The sequence below is a fragment of the Coniosporium apollinis genome (genome assembly GCF_000281105.1).
Source record: "Coniosporium apollinis CBS 100218 chromosome Unknown supercont1.84, whole genome shotgun sequence".
NCBI lineage: Eukaryota > Fungi > Ascomycota > Dothideomycetes > Coniosporium > Coniosporium apollinis.
Genome location: NW_006913346.1, coordinates 1 through 15,048, shown reverse-complemented (window position 1 = coordinate 15,048; position 15,048 = coordinate 1). Strand labels below are relative to the sequence as shown.

General features: G+C 54.8%; 6 protein-coding genes and 1 non-coding gene across 7 annotated transcripts; 4 read left to right on the top strand and 3 right to left on the bottom strand.

Annotated features, from left to right (window-relative positions):
* Positions 1–1,243: 1,243 nt before the first annotated feature.
* W97_09136 (Ras-like protein Rab7) lies at positions 1,244–2,219 on the bottom strand (the record flags this gene model as incomplete). Its single annotated transcript, XM_007786999.1, has 7 exons — positions 1,244–1,353; positions 1,409–1,511; positions 1,564–1,608; positions 1,664–1,843; positions 1,893–1,988; positions 2,076–2,129; positions 2,190–2,219. 7 exons carry the CDS (start codon positions 2,217–2,219, stop codon positions 1,244–1,246), a joined length of 618 nt encoding a protein of 205 aa, XP_007785189.1.
* A 750-nt stretch (positions 2,220–2,969) lies between these two features.
* W97_09135 (exosome complex subunit Csl4) lies at positions 2,970–3,599 on the bottom strand (the record flags this gene model as incomplete). Its single annotated transcript, XM_007786998.1, has 1 exon — positions 2,970–3,599. The coding sequence occupies one exon, from the start codon at positions 3,597–3,599 to the stop codon at positions 2,970–2,972; it is 630 nt and encodes a 209-aa protein (XP_007785188.1).
* Positions 3,600–3,848: 249 nt separating this feature from the next.
* Positions 3,849–3,950, top strand: W97_09134. The gene has a single exon. It is a non-coding gene; the product is annotated as a tRNA-Ser (tRNA).
* An 874-nt stretch (positions 3,951–4,824) lies between these two features.
* Positions 4,825–5,343, top strand: W97_09133 (uncharacterized protein; the record flags this gene model as incomplete). The annotated part of the gene is made up of 1 exon (XM_007786997.1): positions 4,825–5,343. The coding sequence occupies one exon, from the start codon at positions 4,825–4,827 to the stop codon at positions 5,341–5,343; it is 519 nt and encodes a 172-aa protein (XP_007785187.1).
* Positions 5,344–5,841: 498 nt separating this feature from the next.
* W97_09132 (vacuolar protein 8) lies at positions 5,842–7,870 on the bottom strand (the record flags this gene model as incomplete). The annotated part of the gene is made up of 7 exons (XM_007786996.1): positions 5,842–6,179; positions 6,229–6,978; positions 7,042–7,287; positions 7,336–7,455; positions 7,502–7,622; positions 7,680–7,765; positions 7,822–7,870. 7 exons carry the CDS (start codon positions 7,868–7,870, stop codon positions 5,842–5,844), a joined length of 1,710 nt encoding a protein of 569 aa, XP_007785186.1.
* A 1,365-nt stretch (positions 7,871–9,235) lies between these two features.
* On the top strand, positions 9,236–11,173 carry W97_09131 (CAMK protein kinase; the record flags this gene model as incomplete). Its single annotated transcript, XM_007786995.1, has 1 exon — positions 9,236–11,173. One exon carries the CDS (start codon positions 9,236–9,238, stop codon positions 11,171–11,173), a length of 1,938 nt encoding a protein of 645 aa, XP_007785185.1.
* Positions 11,174–12,722: 1,549 nt separating this feature from the next.
* On the top strand, positions 12,723–14,627 carry W97_09130 (uncharacterized protein; the record flags this gene model as incomplete). The annotated part of the gene is made up of 5 exons (XM_007786994.1): positions 12,723–13,079; positions 13,150–13,450; positions 13,509–14,030; positions 14,090–14,157; positions 14,214–14,627. 5 exons carry the CDS (start codon positions 12,723–12,725, stop codon positions 14,625–14,627), a joined length of 1,662 nt encoding a protein of 553 aa, XP_007785184.1.
* Positions 14,628–15,048: the final 421 nt, after the last annotated feature.

Here is a 15,048-nt window from a genome sequence, read left to right as displayed (position 1 = left end):
GTGGCGGTACGAGCGCCACAAGCAGTCCGCGTTCCGTTGCACCGATCAATATCACTGCCACCTAGGTGACTAAAACTGCCGGACTCCGAAAAACAGATAGGTCTTTAGTCAGCTTAGAGAGGTTATGAATAGGCGTAATCCTTCATAGTATACTACTATATAAATATATATAAGCTATACCTAAAGGTAGGATGGCTAGAGTAAAGATCTTTAAAGATATAGTAAATCTAATAGATTCTAGTGATTTAGAAGTGAATAGTCACTCCAGTGGTTTACGAGTCCAGCTATTTCTGTCACTCGCGTGACTGCTAAAGGCACTGTCTAAGGCATAACCTTTCCATACGATGTTCGATGTCAAGATTGTTCATAAAACTAAATGGTAAGGGCGCTGCTATAACTTTGCATCCAGCGAGATCTCCTTCCATGTGTTGCCTGAGCCTCATCATCTCGTGATATGCCTTGCAGCTTTGGATCCCTATGATATGGTGCGATCCATTTCCAATACCCTGCCGTCATCGCCTGCTCGCATGATTCGTGTTCACCATTAATCTTCTTGAGAAACACCTCCAACTCAGATTCCTCCAACTCTTGAGATATAGGCCTCTTCTTCGCCACTTTCCTAGGGTTTTCCTCAACATGGTGACGTATCTTATCACCCCATGTCCCTACATCTCTGCAGGCTGCTGCTCCCTGCGTGCCAAGAACAGGCAATATCTCCTCTCCCTATACATGCTCGTCTGCATGCGTGATCTTGCCGGAAGCCCAGTCGAAGAACTCGTTGCCACCTTGTAGCCACTATCGTTCTGAAGACGAAGTCACGACTGAGCTGGATTTGGTATCCTCTTGAGGATGGAAGAACCAGACCGGTTCCATCCGATGGAGATCATGAGCTATTCAGCAGGGTAATACTCCCATCCATCGAACACCTGAAGACGTTTGTGACCTAGGAACTGCGTTCGGGTTATCCAGCGTGATGCTCACGACTAGCTTTCTATGCGGCAATGCCTTTTCCTGCTAACCCTCGTACGTTCAATGTCAGAACTACCTTATTCACAAATTTAATGGCAAGTCCCCCTGTCAAACGCCAAGATCTTTCAAACGGCCCGGCATAGACAACAACGCAGCCAACGCTCTGCAGAACGCCATTCAATGAGAAATATGCTTTGAAAATGTTCATCCTGCATCCGTCGCCCAGAACGATAGCAGACCATTGCGAGGAGCACAGCAGCCAAGTGGGCGCAGTTTAACATGCGCAACCGTCACGATCGTTCTCCAGATTGATCGGTATCGTTTCTGGGAAGTCAGAGTTGAAGTCGCCAGCCTCCTCCTGAGCAAGCGCCTGTCTTGCAATCACTGTAGGTTTAACGTTAGCAGTCTTGTATAGAGATGTTTTGTGAGGTCGGCTCACCCTCAAAGGCTTGGTCAACATTCGTTGCTTCCTTCGCGCTGGTCTCGAAATAAGGAATCCCCCCTTTCGACTGGCAGAAGGTCATGGCGCGCTTGGTCGATATCTGGCATTCAACATTAGCCCTTGTCGAAGACTTCGGTTCACTGCATTTGTACCATTCGCTTGCTTTCTTCCACATCAATCTTGTTGCCAATTACGACCTGTGCAGCCATTAACATAGACCTTTGCTGTGAAGCTGATCGAGTTGCGACGTACAAAGGGGAAACTTTCTGGATCCATGGGGCTCGCTTGGATAAGGAACTCGTCCCGCCAGCTGTCAAGGGTATCGAAGCTCTTGGAGTTGTTGACATCGTATACTAGCACGCAGCAGTCGGCTCCTCGGTAGAAAGCGACCCCCAGAGACTGAAACCGCTCCTGGCCTGCCGTGTCCCATAGCTGTTGCGGTGTGAGCCATTGCCAGTCTCAAGCGTCTATGTATCCGCACCTGCATCGTGACCAGTCGATCGTCTACTAGGACTTCCTTTGTTAAGAAGTCTGCGCCGATGGTGGCCTTGTAGCTTGCGCTGAACTTCTTGTTGACCTATACGAGACTGTGTTACTGGACTATCGCTTCGTAGTACTCGCCCGTACCATTGATCGTATCGGAGATAGATGTCCTGCGACGTACATATTGGTTCATCAAGCTGGTCTTGCCAACCCCGCTATCACCGAGTATGATAACCTGAATGCGCAAGCCGTCAGCCTCAGCGAACAGCGTGAGCACTCGTACATATGCGCCCACCTTCAAGAGAACCTTCTTTCTTGACGACATGGCGACGCAGTGTGTATCGGTGTAGAAGGAGTTACGGCGGTAGCTTCGTGCCTACAGTAGCAGGTATCGTGCTGGCCACGGCCGACAGGAGGCTTGAAGCTCAGTGGTACGTGGAATGGAATTAGGCGAAGGCTTTCGAGGTTTCCGTAGCGGTTTTGGGAGCTCTGGAGGTGGTGGGTCGTGGGCGAGGGCGATGAGGCAGGAGATAGAGGCACAACAGGTCATGGCGTTCGTGATGAGGTCGATCGACGGGATGCGCCGTGGAGCTTGCGAAGCGAGATCTGCCAGCAACAACCCTTGAACCAAGGGCTATGGATAAAGGATGCGACAACGTAACTTTTGAGTGGCCCTTGGACAGCTGCAGCTGCAGCTGCAGCTGCAGCTGTGCAACAACAAACGGTCCATCTACCGCGAACACACGCTCCCGAAGGAACTGGCTATCAACTTTCCCTCTCGGGATTAGCAGGCCAGCGCGTTAACCACTCCGCCAAAGTGCCTTGAGTGATTGTTGGAGACCATAGCAAAGTTGGTAGTTTATGATAATCTTAGCAGGCCGCCCTTACTCACTCCGAGCCCATTACTGACTACCCTATGAGCCTGGCTCGGAGGTCGCCGTTTCGTAATGGCATCGTGATGAAGCTCGGGTTCTGCTGCCGTGTGATCCCAAAAAGGCGCTGTTTGAAAGACAGGCAACCTCGAATCGAGCCGAGATTCACTACCTTCTACGCCTGCTCTTCAAGCATCTTATGCTCAGAAAGGCTTCGCAACCTTCCTCGTCTCGACCAGCCCACTAGACGGATCCCTAAACTCCTTCCAACTGACCGGATACATGACATTCCCCTGTTCACTCTCTGCCATCACAACACCCAATTCGTTGCTTGCCGTGCTCAGATAGTAGCTCGACTGGTCACCCAGACTGATCACAACGCCCCTGACAATATCCCCCACGCGAAAGCTCTCCGCAATCTTCACCCTATCTTTCTCTGTGGCGCGCACATCTTGCACCCGTATGAGACCCTGGAAAGGCTGAGGTAGAACCGTGTTGTCGACTACGAGGATGGCCACAGTTGCTTGGCGAGGCGTGAGCCTAGTCACCCGGGCTAGTACCACAGAATCGACCTCGGGAAGGACGCTTATGCCTCCGTTCGAGGTGGAGTTTCCGGAACTTTGGGCACGTGGTATCGAAAGCGTGGGTAAGCTGGAGATCGCGGAGGAGGTGTTTGCGGAGCCCTTTGAGGATTTCGGTGCTGCTGTCTCAACGACGAGCCCGCTTATCGACGCGTGGATTTGAGAAGACTGTACGTGCGTGCCAGCGCCGGGGGAGTACTTTGAGGCAGACCCAAGCGGTTGGCCAGGAATTGCTAGACTTGGTAGGGACATCTGAGGAGCGGATGCAGCGAATCCTGTGGTCTGCAAGCGTATGGAGTTCTAGGCTGTGGCTGTACGTGTAGGTTAACGTGATCGGTACTATTGTACGTGCATGTCAACGTGACCGGTAAACTTGTACGACTAGCCAAAGTCCTAGGTTTTGGTGAAAAATCGACACAAAGTTAACGTTGGATGGTTAAGACAGCTTACGTTGAACATAATATATTATCAGCTTTGTTGTAGTCTTCAACAATCACTCAAGGCACTTTGGCGGAGTGGTTAACGCGCTGGCCTGCTAATCCTGAGAGGGAAAGTTGATAGCCAGTTCCTTCGGGAGCGTGTGTTCGAATCACACAGGTGTCGCGTAATTCCGATTTTTTTGTTTTCTTGTCGATCATCGAATATCTAAGCTGGACGCAGCCGGATCTGACGCATCAGATCCGGCTCTCGATACCCGCGTGCCCCACGTGCTCGCGATTTGGATATGGCCTCAGCATATCTAAGGCATCAGATGTGACGAAAACTTTTGCCGATGTATCTATTTGGCATCCACAACTGAACACGCTCACGCAAGCCACTCTTTTGCAGCTAATGGGTTAGAGGCGGCGCTTAGTATTAGATACATCGAAACATAAATACCTTATGGTTTACCCTATCACGCGAGTGATAGAGATCGCCTGGACTCGCTAGCCGCCGGATATCCAATTCACTTCTAAATCCTTAAAGTCTAGCCGTTCCACCTCTAGTTATAGCTTGAACACATTCATAAGATAGTATACTATAAGGAGTTGCTTCTATTCATGATTACTCTTCAGCTGACTGAAGACCTATCTGTTTTCGAGTCCGGCGATTTCTGTCCCTCGCGTGCATGTCAGTCACCCCAGCTCCCGTCCCGCACACGCTGTATGACATCAGCCCGCAGAAGCTTATGTTAAGCTATCGAGGATAACGATTACTCCATCAAGGGCAATCGCACGTTGTAGGTTAACAGTTCTTGTACTCCTTCGAACCGTACAATTTTGTCATTCTTCCAGCGATTCGAGTCCATCTCTCCACCCCTCCGAGGACGGAGTGTTCGAGCTGTAGCACATCTCGCGCCCCGAACCAGAACCCCGCGTATCTACGTCTCCTCTCTTCCCCGCGGAACTCGCAGGCCCTCACAGAGCTCTATCACCTGTTGCCCGTACTCAAAAGGCCTCCTTGTGTGCAATAAGACAGACCTTCAACCTCCTCCACGATGGCGACCTCGGACCAACTCCAACTAAACAAGACGCTCGCCATCAGCACCTCGCTCCTCGCAAGCGGCGCGATCCTCTCTCTATCCGCCTACACGGTCCCCGTGCTCAACGCGCGCAGCACCGACGCGGGCAGCAGCACGGCGAGCCTGCACCAGCTGCGCAGCATCTTCTCCTCGGGCTCGCACGTCTTTCCGCAGCTCGCGATCCTCAGCAGCGGCCTGTTTGGCTACCTCGCCACCAGCGCCACCAGCGCCTCGAACGCGCGGCTCTTCACGGCTGCCGCGGTGAGCGTGGCGGCTATACTGCCGTTTACGGCGTTTGTCATGGTGCCGGCGAGCAATGGGCGGTTGATTGAGCTGGAAGCTAAGGCTAAAGAGGGGGGAGAGGAGGCCGTGGGGAAGGAGGGGGGTGATGCCGAGGTCACGGAGTTGCTGGAGAGGTTTGGGAAGTTGAACTTTGTCAGGGGCGTGTTGATTGGGTTTGGCGGCATCCTGGGGGCGTGGGCTTCGATTGATTGATGCGAGGCGGTCATGGCTCCGGTCGTGCTACGGGAGCGTGTTACGCGTGGGCTACATCCTGGAGCCTTGGGAATCCTCCTTGTGTATGTCCGGGTGTTTCTCACGAGTGTTGTGTGTCTGTGTTCAACACGTAGTTGCGGAAACTAGTAGGAAGGCGAAGGTAGGCAGGCATAAATAGCGGAATCCATGCTTCTATACCAAGAGCACAGACAGTCTGCCTGTTTCCCACAGTGTCTTTGATATGACACACCTAGCGATCATCCCAATACCAACGCATCCAAAAACAAAAATGGTATAATGAGAAACGTCCTTGCACCGCCCATGCTCGCTGCGACATGACCCGCTCGCTCTCCTAGAACGCCTGGCTGCCAACCCAAGAAACATTCGACGGGGGGGTAAAAAAGTGGTCGAGGTGTGCAAGCTGTAAATGACGGATCGGGTGTAATAGATAGAGATGTGTCAAACACTGTGACGACTTGGAGGTTCAAGGGGGCATCATCAGCCCTCGACAAGCGTCTTTGGCTCGTGGTTGTTCCCTCCCAATAACTCAAGACACCGCCGTGCGAGGCTGACGACCTCTCCCTCCCCATCTTCATCTCCTTCATCATCTGATTCGACGTTGCGATCCGCGATGCTCTTGACCATCTGGATAACCTCCTCGGAGTCTCTTATGAGGTCCACGAGGCGAGAATCTTCCGATTCAAGTAGCTGCAGTAAAGTCCAGATGGCGATGTGCTGGAATGTTGGGTCGCCGCTGGCTAGAAATCGTCGAAGATAGCCATGGATGCCACCACTAGGCTCCGTCCAGTTCTGGAGGAAGATAGAATAGTCGCCGACTACGTTCGTTAGTAAAAGCCTATTTGACGGGGTGGGTGGCATTCGTACCCTTCGAGGACAGGTTGCCCAAAGCCGCAGCACTGTTGCCTTGCACCTCGATGCTATCCGATTCTGTGAGCGGGATGAGCACATCGAACACACCCAAGTTGAGAAGGTGTGGTTTCAGTTCGTCGCTCAGGGCGAGAACCGCAATCGCTGCCGTCATCTCAGATTGCACGCTCAGAGGTACGTCCAGTACTAGCTGTTTGCACTTCTGAACTGCGCCCGCTTCTAGCACGAGCTGCTTGTTCCTGTCTGAGCTTGCCGCAAGGTTGCGCAGGGTAGAGATGGCGTGGCATTGAATCTCCTCGTTTTCGGTCGAGCCGAGGAGGTCGACGAGTGGTCGGAGAAAGCCTGCGTCTATGATGGGTGATTCGTTGGAAGGGTGGATAGAGATGTTTCGGATGCATGCTACGGCAGAGAGGATAAGCGGCAGGTAAGAAGATTGTAGAAGTCGGAGTAGGGAGGGTAGGCCCCGCGCGCGAACGATCTCAAGCTGATATCGCTCGTCGGAGGCTAGATTTCGAAGAGCCAGCGCAGCTTGGCACTGCACCTTCGGAGATGTCGAATCCATCAGGTGTACCAGTGACTGGACTAGGCGCCCTTCGGTTTGCGCAAGCTTTTTCCGGTTATTTGCATCGACGGCGATGTTGCTTAGAGCAGTGGTGCAGTAGTATTGCACGTCGACGTCCGGTGAGCCCAGCAGTTGCACAAGGACAGGGATGGCTCCCGCATTGACGAGCTGCTGCCGATTGTCGTCTGCAACGGACGTCAGTATACACCGCCCTAGATTTCCGCACCGTGGTGGCTGCAATGACGTACCGGAGTGTGTCATGTTGAGCAACGCGCCAGTCGCATTCCTCTGTACTCTCATATCCTTCGACTTGGCTAACCGGGTCAGTGGCGGCAGCGCTCCGGACCGTGCTATCTTCGCCTTGTTGTCTTCATGCGTGGCTAGGTTCGTTATGCAACCAACTGCGTTACATTGGACTTCGACATTGGTGGAGTTCATCTGCCGGATAAGTGGTTGAAGGCCGCCCAAGGCCACAATGTTCACTTTGTTCTCCGCTGCCAACTGTTAGCAATGGTCCCTCGTCGCGTCGTTTGTGAACATACTGTTGACTGCGAGGTTACCCAGTGCTGCGCTGGCTGCCCGCTGCACCTCGATGTCGGGGTTCTGGAGGAGGAACAGGATGGGCTCGAGAGTGTCTCGGTCAACTTCGCGCACGTCTGGCTCTCCGGTGTCAGCGTCAAGTACTGGTTTTCGTGTTGGAAGACGAACCTCGTTCGGTGATCTCGGCAAAGGTCAAGGCGGCGCTCCGTTGCAAATCGAGGTTATCGGAGTATACCAGAGTGCTGAGCGCGCGTAGAGGGTCGCCGGAGAAGAAGTCGGTCTCGGCTCTCTGTCGATGTATATAAGCAAGGTCCACCAGGTATTGTAGGCGATTGAGGGCGGATACATTCTCGAGATAGCCTAGTAGGTCTGCCACCGCTTCCCGCTCGCTATCGGCAAGCACGGGGTCGTAGAGGCCATCTTTGGAGCGACCTATAGGGGAGATCCCGTCAGCTGGAGTCACAGCGGGTTTTGCGGAGAATACGCACCCCCACAGCAGGGTCCGCACAGCTTCGCGCAGAAGGACGAGATGCCCATGCTGCGATGTCAGGGCCCAGCCGGCCGACGGGAAGGAGATCCTGTTTCAAGCGCGCGAACAGGGTAGATAGATGCGCCGTAGACGTCGCAGAAGGAGTACGGGGTCGCGAAGGTAGCTATACAAGCCGCAAGCTATACAAGCAACGGGCCAGCAGTTGGGGTGACGAAGATGGATGCAAGTGGTGGTTGGTAGTCCGGGAGCAGAGGAGCGCCAAGCTGCGGCCCGCTCGACGTTTCCCCGGGCTGGATCGAGCAACGACGAACGACGAACGACGTCAAATGCAGGACTGAGGGAGTGGAAGAAACAGAACGGCTAGGGGCCGTCTGGAGAGCAAGCCGTGCATGCCGGGGCAGCCGCGACAGCTCCGCGGAGTAATCTTTGTGGACTGCGTCTTGCGTCTTGTTTGTTTAGGTTGGCTGTCGGTGGTCATCATCTATGTAACTGCATCGTCCCGAGCTCTCTCCTGCAGCCACCGGTCCATGGGCCATGTGCTCAGAGCTCGACGAGGTCCACCAGGTGCACAGCCATCCATCAGAGTTGTCCGACTAAGAAGTAGAGCCTGAGATCAAGGACTTGCACAAGGTACTCTCTGAACGGCATCTGCTTGGAGTGTTTACTTTACCTATTAAGTGACACGAGGGGTAAGTAGTTTACCAGAGCTACGGTAAGTTTGGACTGGCAAGCGCACCAGGCCCGGTCCGAAGATTTGCGCTGACGGTGGGCCAACAAAACCCCCGGTAAGCCGATGTTACCGTCATTTTCTGGGGCAGGGATGGGCAGGCTATCGCGGATTTTGCTCCGCGCTGCGATTCTCCCCCTTGAGTCAATCTTACTGCAACATCCAATCCTGCACGCAACTGAGCTCACGCGCATTGCTAGAACACAACCGTCATGGCGGGGGCGGCAGGCGTAGCTGACGGATCTGACGGCAGGCGCTTGGTCACGGAAATTTTCTTTCTTTGCAGCTCCTTCCCCCCCCCCCCCACGTGCCACTCGCCTAAAGCGGGACTCATGATCGGGAATGGTACTATTCCATGCCTTCGTGCACTCAACTGCTCACAGCTTGCTCGGGCAGGATACACGTCTACCGACATATTCTTAATCTGTACGCCTTGATCCCAGCTTGGACAGCTCCAATGCCTTTTGCTGGCTGATCGACTGGAGTCCTAAGGCCGGCTTCCGCAAAGCGCTGCCTGGCTGCAACCTCTCTAGCGCCTCCGTCCGAAGTCGGATTTTTGAATAGAGAATCCTGTTCAAGTCGCCACCGGTTTTGCCCAAGGACGCCAACTACATTCGCAACCAGCCTGCGCCAATCTCCCGCCGCCGTCGACGCGAACCACTTGCCTCCACCCTCGCGCGGTCGGATGGCCCCAGTTGAGCTACCCCACACATTCCGCAAACTTAGACTCGACACGAAGACCACCAACAGACCTCCAAAGTCCGCCTTCGCTTCTATCAGACGCGATGACCATGCTACCAATGAGCCATCCGCCGAGCCTGCGGGAAATCTCGATGCATCGACGACAGCCGACTTCAACCACGCTGCGCCCCGCTACCACAACAAGGATATGGGCTCGTGGGCGGACGGTGACCTGGGGCACGGCGATGGAGAGTTTCTTCGCAAACGTAAAACCTCCATAAGCTTCGACGCGAAGGTGACAGTGGACAGCGGAAGTCAACATGATCTGGAAGCGCCATTACCTAAACCATGGCATACCCAAAAGACCGCCAAAGTAGAAGCCCCTCTGGATGCTGAGGAGGGGAGCATGGACGGCTCTATTCATTCATTCCAGCGTGAACGAGCGGTGAGCGAGTCAGCACGATCGCATTATGACCCGGAAACCGGCGGGCTACTGGACGACGGGAAACCCGTACACAGGCCCATATATCAGACTGGCGAAAGCCGACATCCCCTGCTGCAGACCACGGTGGATGAACTTGCAAGAGGCGAGGCCGTGCCCACCCAGGACCGGGTTGCCTCCCTGACATCGGACGCTACCGCATCGCCCCCTCTCGAGGAACTCTCGACGCCTGCCGATGTGTCGATGGGCGATCAGTCGTACTTGCTTTCACCCGTTCCTATTGCCTCGCCGATGGACTTCCCGGCCAGCCACAGCGCCACATTCCCCATCAGCCGGCCGTCCAGCTCGTTGAGCCAGCGTTCTAGAAGCTATCGCTCCGAGAAGTCGGCTTTTGGGAGCGTCCGGAAGGGCAGTAGGCGGGGCACCGTTCGATCCAACTCTTCGATGTCCCCAGCCGCTGCATTTCTTTCCAACTGGGGTAAAGAAGAAGCGGCGGCGGTCACGGAACCAGACGACGAGGGACAGGAGATTGGAGACCGCAGCGGATACTTCATCGGCCGTCAAATCGGCTATGGTGGCTTTAGCGTGGTCAAAGAAGTCTCCACCATGGAGGAAGGCCAGAAGATTGTGCGAGCAGTTAAGATCGTACGCAAACAGGTCGACGGCAAGGGCGAATACGAGAATGAGAGAGTGCAGGCCGAATTCGAGCGTGAAGTCGAGATCTGGCGGTTCTTGAAGCAGCGCTATATTCTACCGCTCATCGCTGTATACGACACGCCGTTTGCTACGTTCTGTATCACGAAACTGAACAAAGGCGGCACCCTCTTCGATCTTGTACGCAGCACCCGCAAGTCTGGATCCCGTGGTCTACCCGCCCGCCTAGCCAAACGGTACTCCTACCAGGTGGCATCCGCTATACGCTACTTGCACGAGGATGTGAGGGTAGTGCACCGCGACATCAAACTAGAGAATTGTCTCGTGGACATGTCCGACCCAAAAGCCAGCACAGAGGGTGGCGACATCCTCCTCTGCGATTTCGGCATGGCTGACTTCATTACCAACGAACACCGGCACGTCCCTGAACCATACGATAATGGTCCGCGCAACATTGGGCCTTCGGAGACTAGCTGCGTGGTTGCGGGCAGCCTTCCATACGCGGCGCCTGAACTTCTTACATCGCGGGGCCCGCTTTACTGCCCCGCGGTCGACATCTGGTCGTTCGGATGTCTTGTCTATGCATTGATCACGGGAGCATTACCTTTTGAGCACGGATTCAACCCGACGCTGACTATGATGATCCTCAAGGGCGAGTACGACGTGAATGCTCTGAGAAAGGCACCTGCTGCAAAGGAGAGCTCGGGTGACGACATCGTTGAGCTCATCCAAGGGTGTCTGGCAATGGATGTCGAGCGGCGCTGGTGCATTGCTGATGTGCTTGACTGTCGGTGGCTGGAGGGCTGTAGAGAGCTTTTCGAAGATGTTGATGGCGCTTGGAGCTGATGTGTTATGCTTGGGGGATGTCAAATCCTGCCATCAATCCGGAGCTTATGGGCAACGCGCTTGAACAAACACGCGCGCCGCGAGAAGCCAGAGATACTGGGGTTTCCGGATGGCTCGGTACCAGCTGCGACTGTTAGTATTCTCGCACTTAGCGGTTGTGGCACTTGCTGCTGCTTGTGTTTCATGGACGAAGTTGAGGTTTCTTGTCTTCTCCCCTCGCTCTCTCGCTCTCTCGCTATTCTAAACCGTGTTTACGCCTGGGGACATAGTTTCCCTGTCTATGTATGCTTGGATACCCCTCGATACCCGCTACTCGGCTCTGAGTACTCATTCCTATCTTATCATTAATCATCACGTGGGCTGTAATGAACGGCACCCTGAGTTATCTCTTGTTACTTTAGCGTCTTTGCTCCCGTGGTTGATGTCAATACGCTTTCCAGTGGGCTGCTTGCTTTGCTTCGTCTGTAGCAGACCTGAATACTTTACCGCTGCCTCATGAGCGGCCGATGTGTTAATGGATGCGCTGTACGCGAAGCCTGAACTTCACTCAGCTGGCCTTATGTTATTCCGTTCGTGCGGCGTGAGACAGGTTCGTCGTGCACCGAAGTGCACACAGTCGCAGTGAACTGCTTAGGGAGGTTGCATAAATTACTCAGGAGTTGAGGTGAATATCGTTATGGGCTGTGTGTGGTACGACTGATCGACCGAGGGGCGGTCAAACAAGGTTGTGGCTGAGCATCCACGCAGCCCTAGCAAAGGTGGGGTCCGGAGGTTAGCGGAAATATCCCTGCCAGATCACAGCCATGAAGTGCTGGAAACGTTGAACAACAATCCACACAGCGACGCACTACTTAAACCACCACTGTCGACTGCCTAAGCCCAGTTATAAGTTGTCTCTCTGCCCACACTTCCTCCCGCCTACAGCAACCGAACAACAACTGTACTCCGAACGATGGGTGTAAGTGTGATTATCGGCCTTCGTGCCTGAGAGCTGCCCCTCACTGCCCCACCATTCAACTTGCAGCTGACTCTGTGGACTCTGCAGCTCGCATCAAAGGTTTGTCTCCCTGCTCCAGAAAGAGGCCACGAGGCATGAAGTGCGAGGAGCGAGGTTGACTCTGCTCTCCAGCTCGCTGCAGCAGGACCACCGCCTGGTGCTGGACCTTCCGCTTACGGCGGCCAGCAACAGGGTGGAAACTATGTAAGTTACGATGGCTCCTTTCCTTGGCCTCCGCGTGTGCCACTAACGGTTCAGCAGCCCGGCCAACAGCAGTATCAAGCTTACTCCGCCGGTGGCGCTCGTGTAAGTCTCCCCCTTGCAGCAATCCCTCGTGTTTTCGCTTGCCCGTCACTTTGGCGTGCGTCATCCATCACTGCCCGTCGTCACCCACACATTCACCTTCCGACACCATCCTCAACGATACTCGACCTAGACAGCACATCACATCACTACCGCACCGCTCGTCAAGGACAAAGAAACCGCACTTTCGACAAACACAAGCGCTGCGACAACTATATGGGCCTATCATCAAAGCTTGCGCAGCCCGGCATGTCCGGTCCACCCTATCAAGCGAACACTGGCCGGTCCTATCAAACATTCCCCGGCGCTCTTACACCTGGTCAACCGCCACAGCCGGGATATTTACCACCTTCACCCGCTTACGGCGCATCCCCATTCTCATCACCCGCACCTTACCAGCCAGGCTATGCGCCTTCGCCCCAACCGCCGCCAGCTCACGCCCAGTACCAACCACAACAGCAGTATGGGCAGCAGCCGCAATATGGCAGACCTCCCCCTCCGCCGCCTGGACAACCGGTTGGCTACCCACCGCAGCAACAATACGGACAGCTGCCACTGCAGCCGCCCTCACAGCCGCCGCGTTTTCCGTCTCCCGGATATGGATATGTTCGTGGACAGATCGTTTCTCTATTAATGTTACTGGGTTGGGCAGAAGCTGACAATCTCTTCTTCATAGAGCCAAGGTCAACCAGGTGGCTATCCCGGCCAGCAACCAGGCGGCTACCCACCCCAAGGCTACGGCGCGCCGCCCCCGCAAGCCTCGCCGGCCCAGGTTGGCGGCTTCAAGCAAGCGCTTGAGGCTTGCATAAACGAGAACCAGCTTCGTGGCTTTTACCCCCCCGGCAGCCCAGTAATAGATCAGATTGCAAACCGCGCCGCTGGTCAGGTCGGGCAGCTCTGCCAGCGATGGCGGATCCCCATGGAGATTGGCAGTGATATCGTTAAGCTCGGTCTCTTTGACATCTGGCTTTACATTGGTATGTTGTTATCTGCATTTTTTTGTTCCATGCTAGGATTTTCGCTAACATTTGGCAGATGATAGCGGCTCCATGCAATTTGAAGAGGATGGCGAACGTATCAAAGACCTCAAAGTCATCCTGCAGCGCGTGGCCTTCGCCGCCACCCTTTTCGACGACGACGGCATCTCCATCCGCTTTATGAATTCCCAGCCGCCGCCGCAGCTCCTCAACAACGTCCGCAACGAGCAGCAGATCGAGCAGCTCATGGCCAGCGTTCAGTTCAAGGGCCTCACCCCTATGGGCACGCAGCTCAGGGAGAAGGTCCTCAACGAGATTGTGGGCCAAGCTAGGTCCGGCCAGCTGAGGAAACCTGCACTTGTAATCACCGTCACCGACGGTCAGCCGGCAGGGGAGCCGCAAAACGCTGTCTTCGACGCCATCAAGTGGGTCTCCAGCGAATTCAGCAGGATGCCGCAGTACGGCACTGGTGCTGTGCAGTTCCAGTTCGCGCAAGTCGGCAATGACGAGAAGGCGCGAGAGTTCTTGGGCAAGCTCGACAGCGATCCCATGGTCGGCAACTTGGTCGACTGCACCTCAAGTAAGCACCGGCTCACTGCAAAACGCGATCCAAGTTCAATAACCTCTGACAACGCACAGACTACGAGAACGAGTCTGCCGAGATGGCTCGTGCCCAACCGCCAGTCCATCTTACTCCTGAGCTATGGGTATGTCCTATCTGTGCGCTTTCCAGTATCCGACCTTCTTGCTGACCCTCACACAGCTCGTCAAGCTCCTCCTCGGTGCCATCGACCACACATATGACCGCAAAGACGAAAAAGGCGGTGCAGGCGGGCCACGTCCGCAGCAGGGCCAATACGGCGCACCACAGGGCCAGTACGGCGCATCCCAGCCTCAGTACGGTCAACCTCAGGGCCAGTATGGTCAGCCTCAGTATGGCCAGCCGCCGCAGGGACAGTACGGGCAGCCTCCTCAAGGCCAATACGGGCAGCCGCAGCACGGACAGTACGGCCAACCACCTCAGGGTCAATATGGCCAACCTCAGCCCGGGCAGTATGGTCAGCCTCCGCAGGGACAGTATGGCCAACAGCCTGGTGGGTACAGGCCACCGCAACAGGGTGGTTACCCTGGTCAACCTGGTCAGCAGGGCGGATATGGTGGGCCGCCTCGGTATTAGTTGTGGCCTTTACTTGGGAGGACAAGGCGAGCCAATAGTGCCTCACTGATTGCCATACGTGATGTGTCAACTTTCTTTGCGGCTTGCGACTCCAACTTCACTCTGCTCCTGCCAAGGACTGCTGGAGCAGGGCATTCGACTATTAGGTCGTGCTTGGTCAACACACTACCTTTAACAGTAATACGAAAAGCATATTGCCACGACTTACGAGTTCCTCAACTAACAGATTTGTTCTTCCATGCTTGATCGATGCGCAACTTGTTATCTTTCGCAGCAATTCTGCACGAACAAGGCTTCTCTAGCCCTGCGCAGAAGGAAATCAGACCTCCCGAGTGCATCAATCAATGTCGTCTAACTCATTCAGACTCGTGCAATCAGGGATGAGCATGGAATTCTACTCAGCCCCTCGCTCTCCCCCATC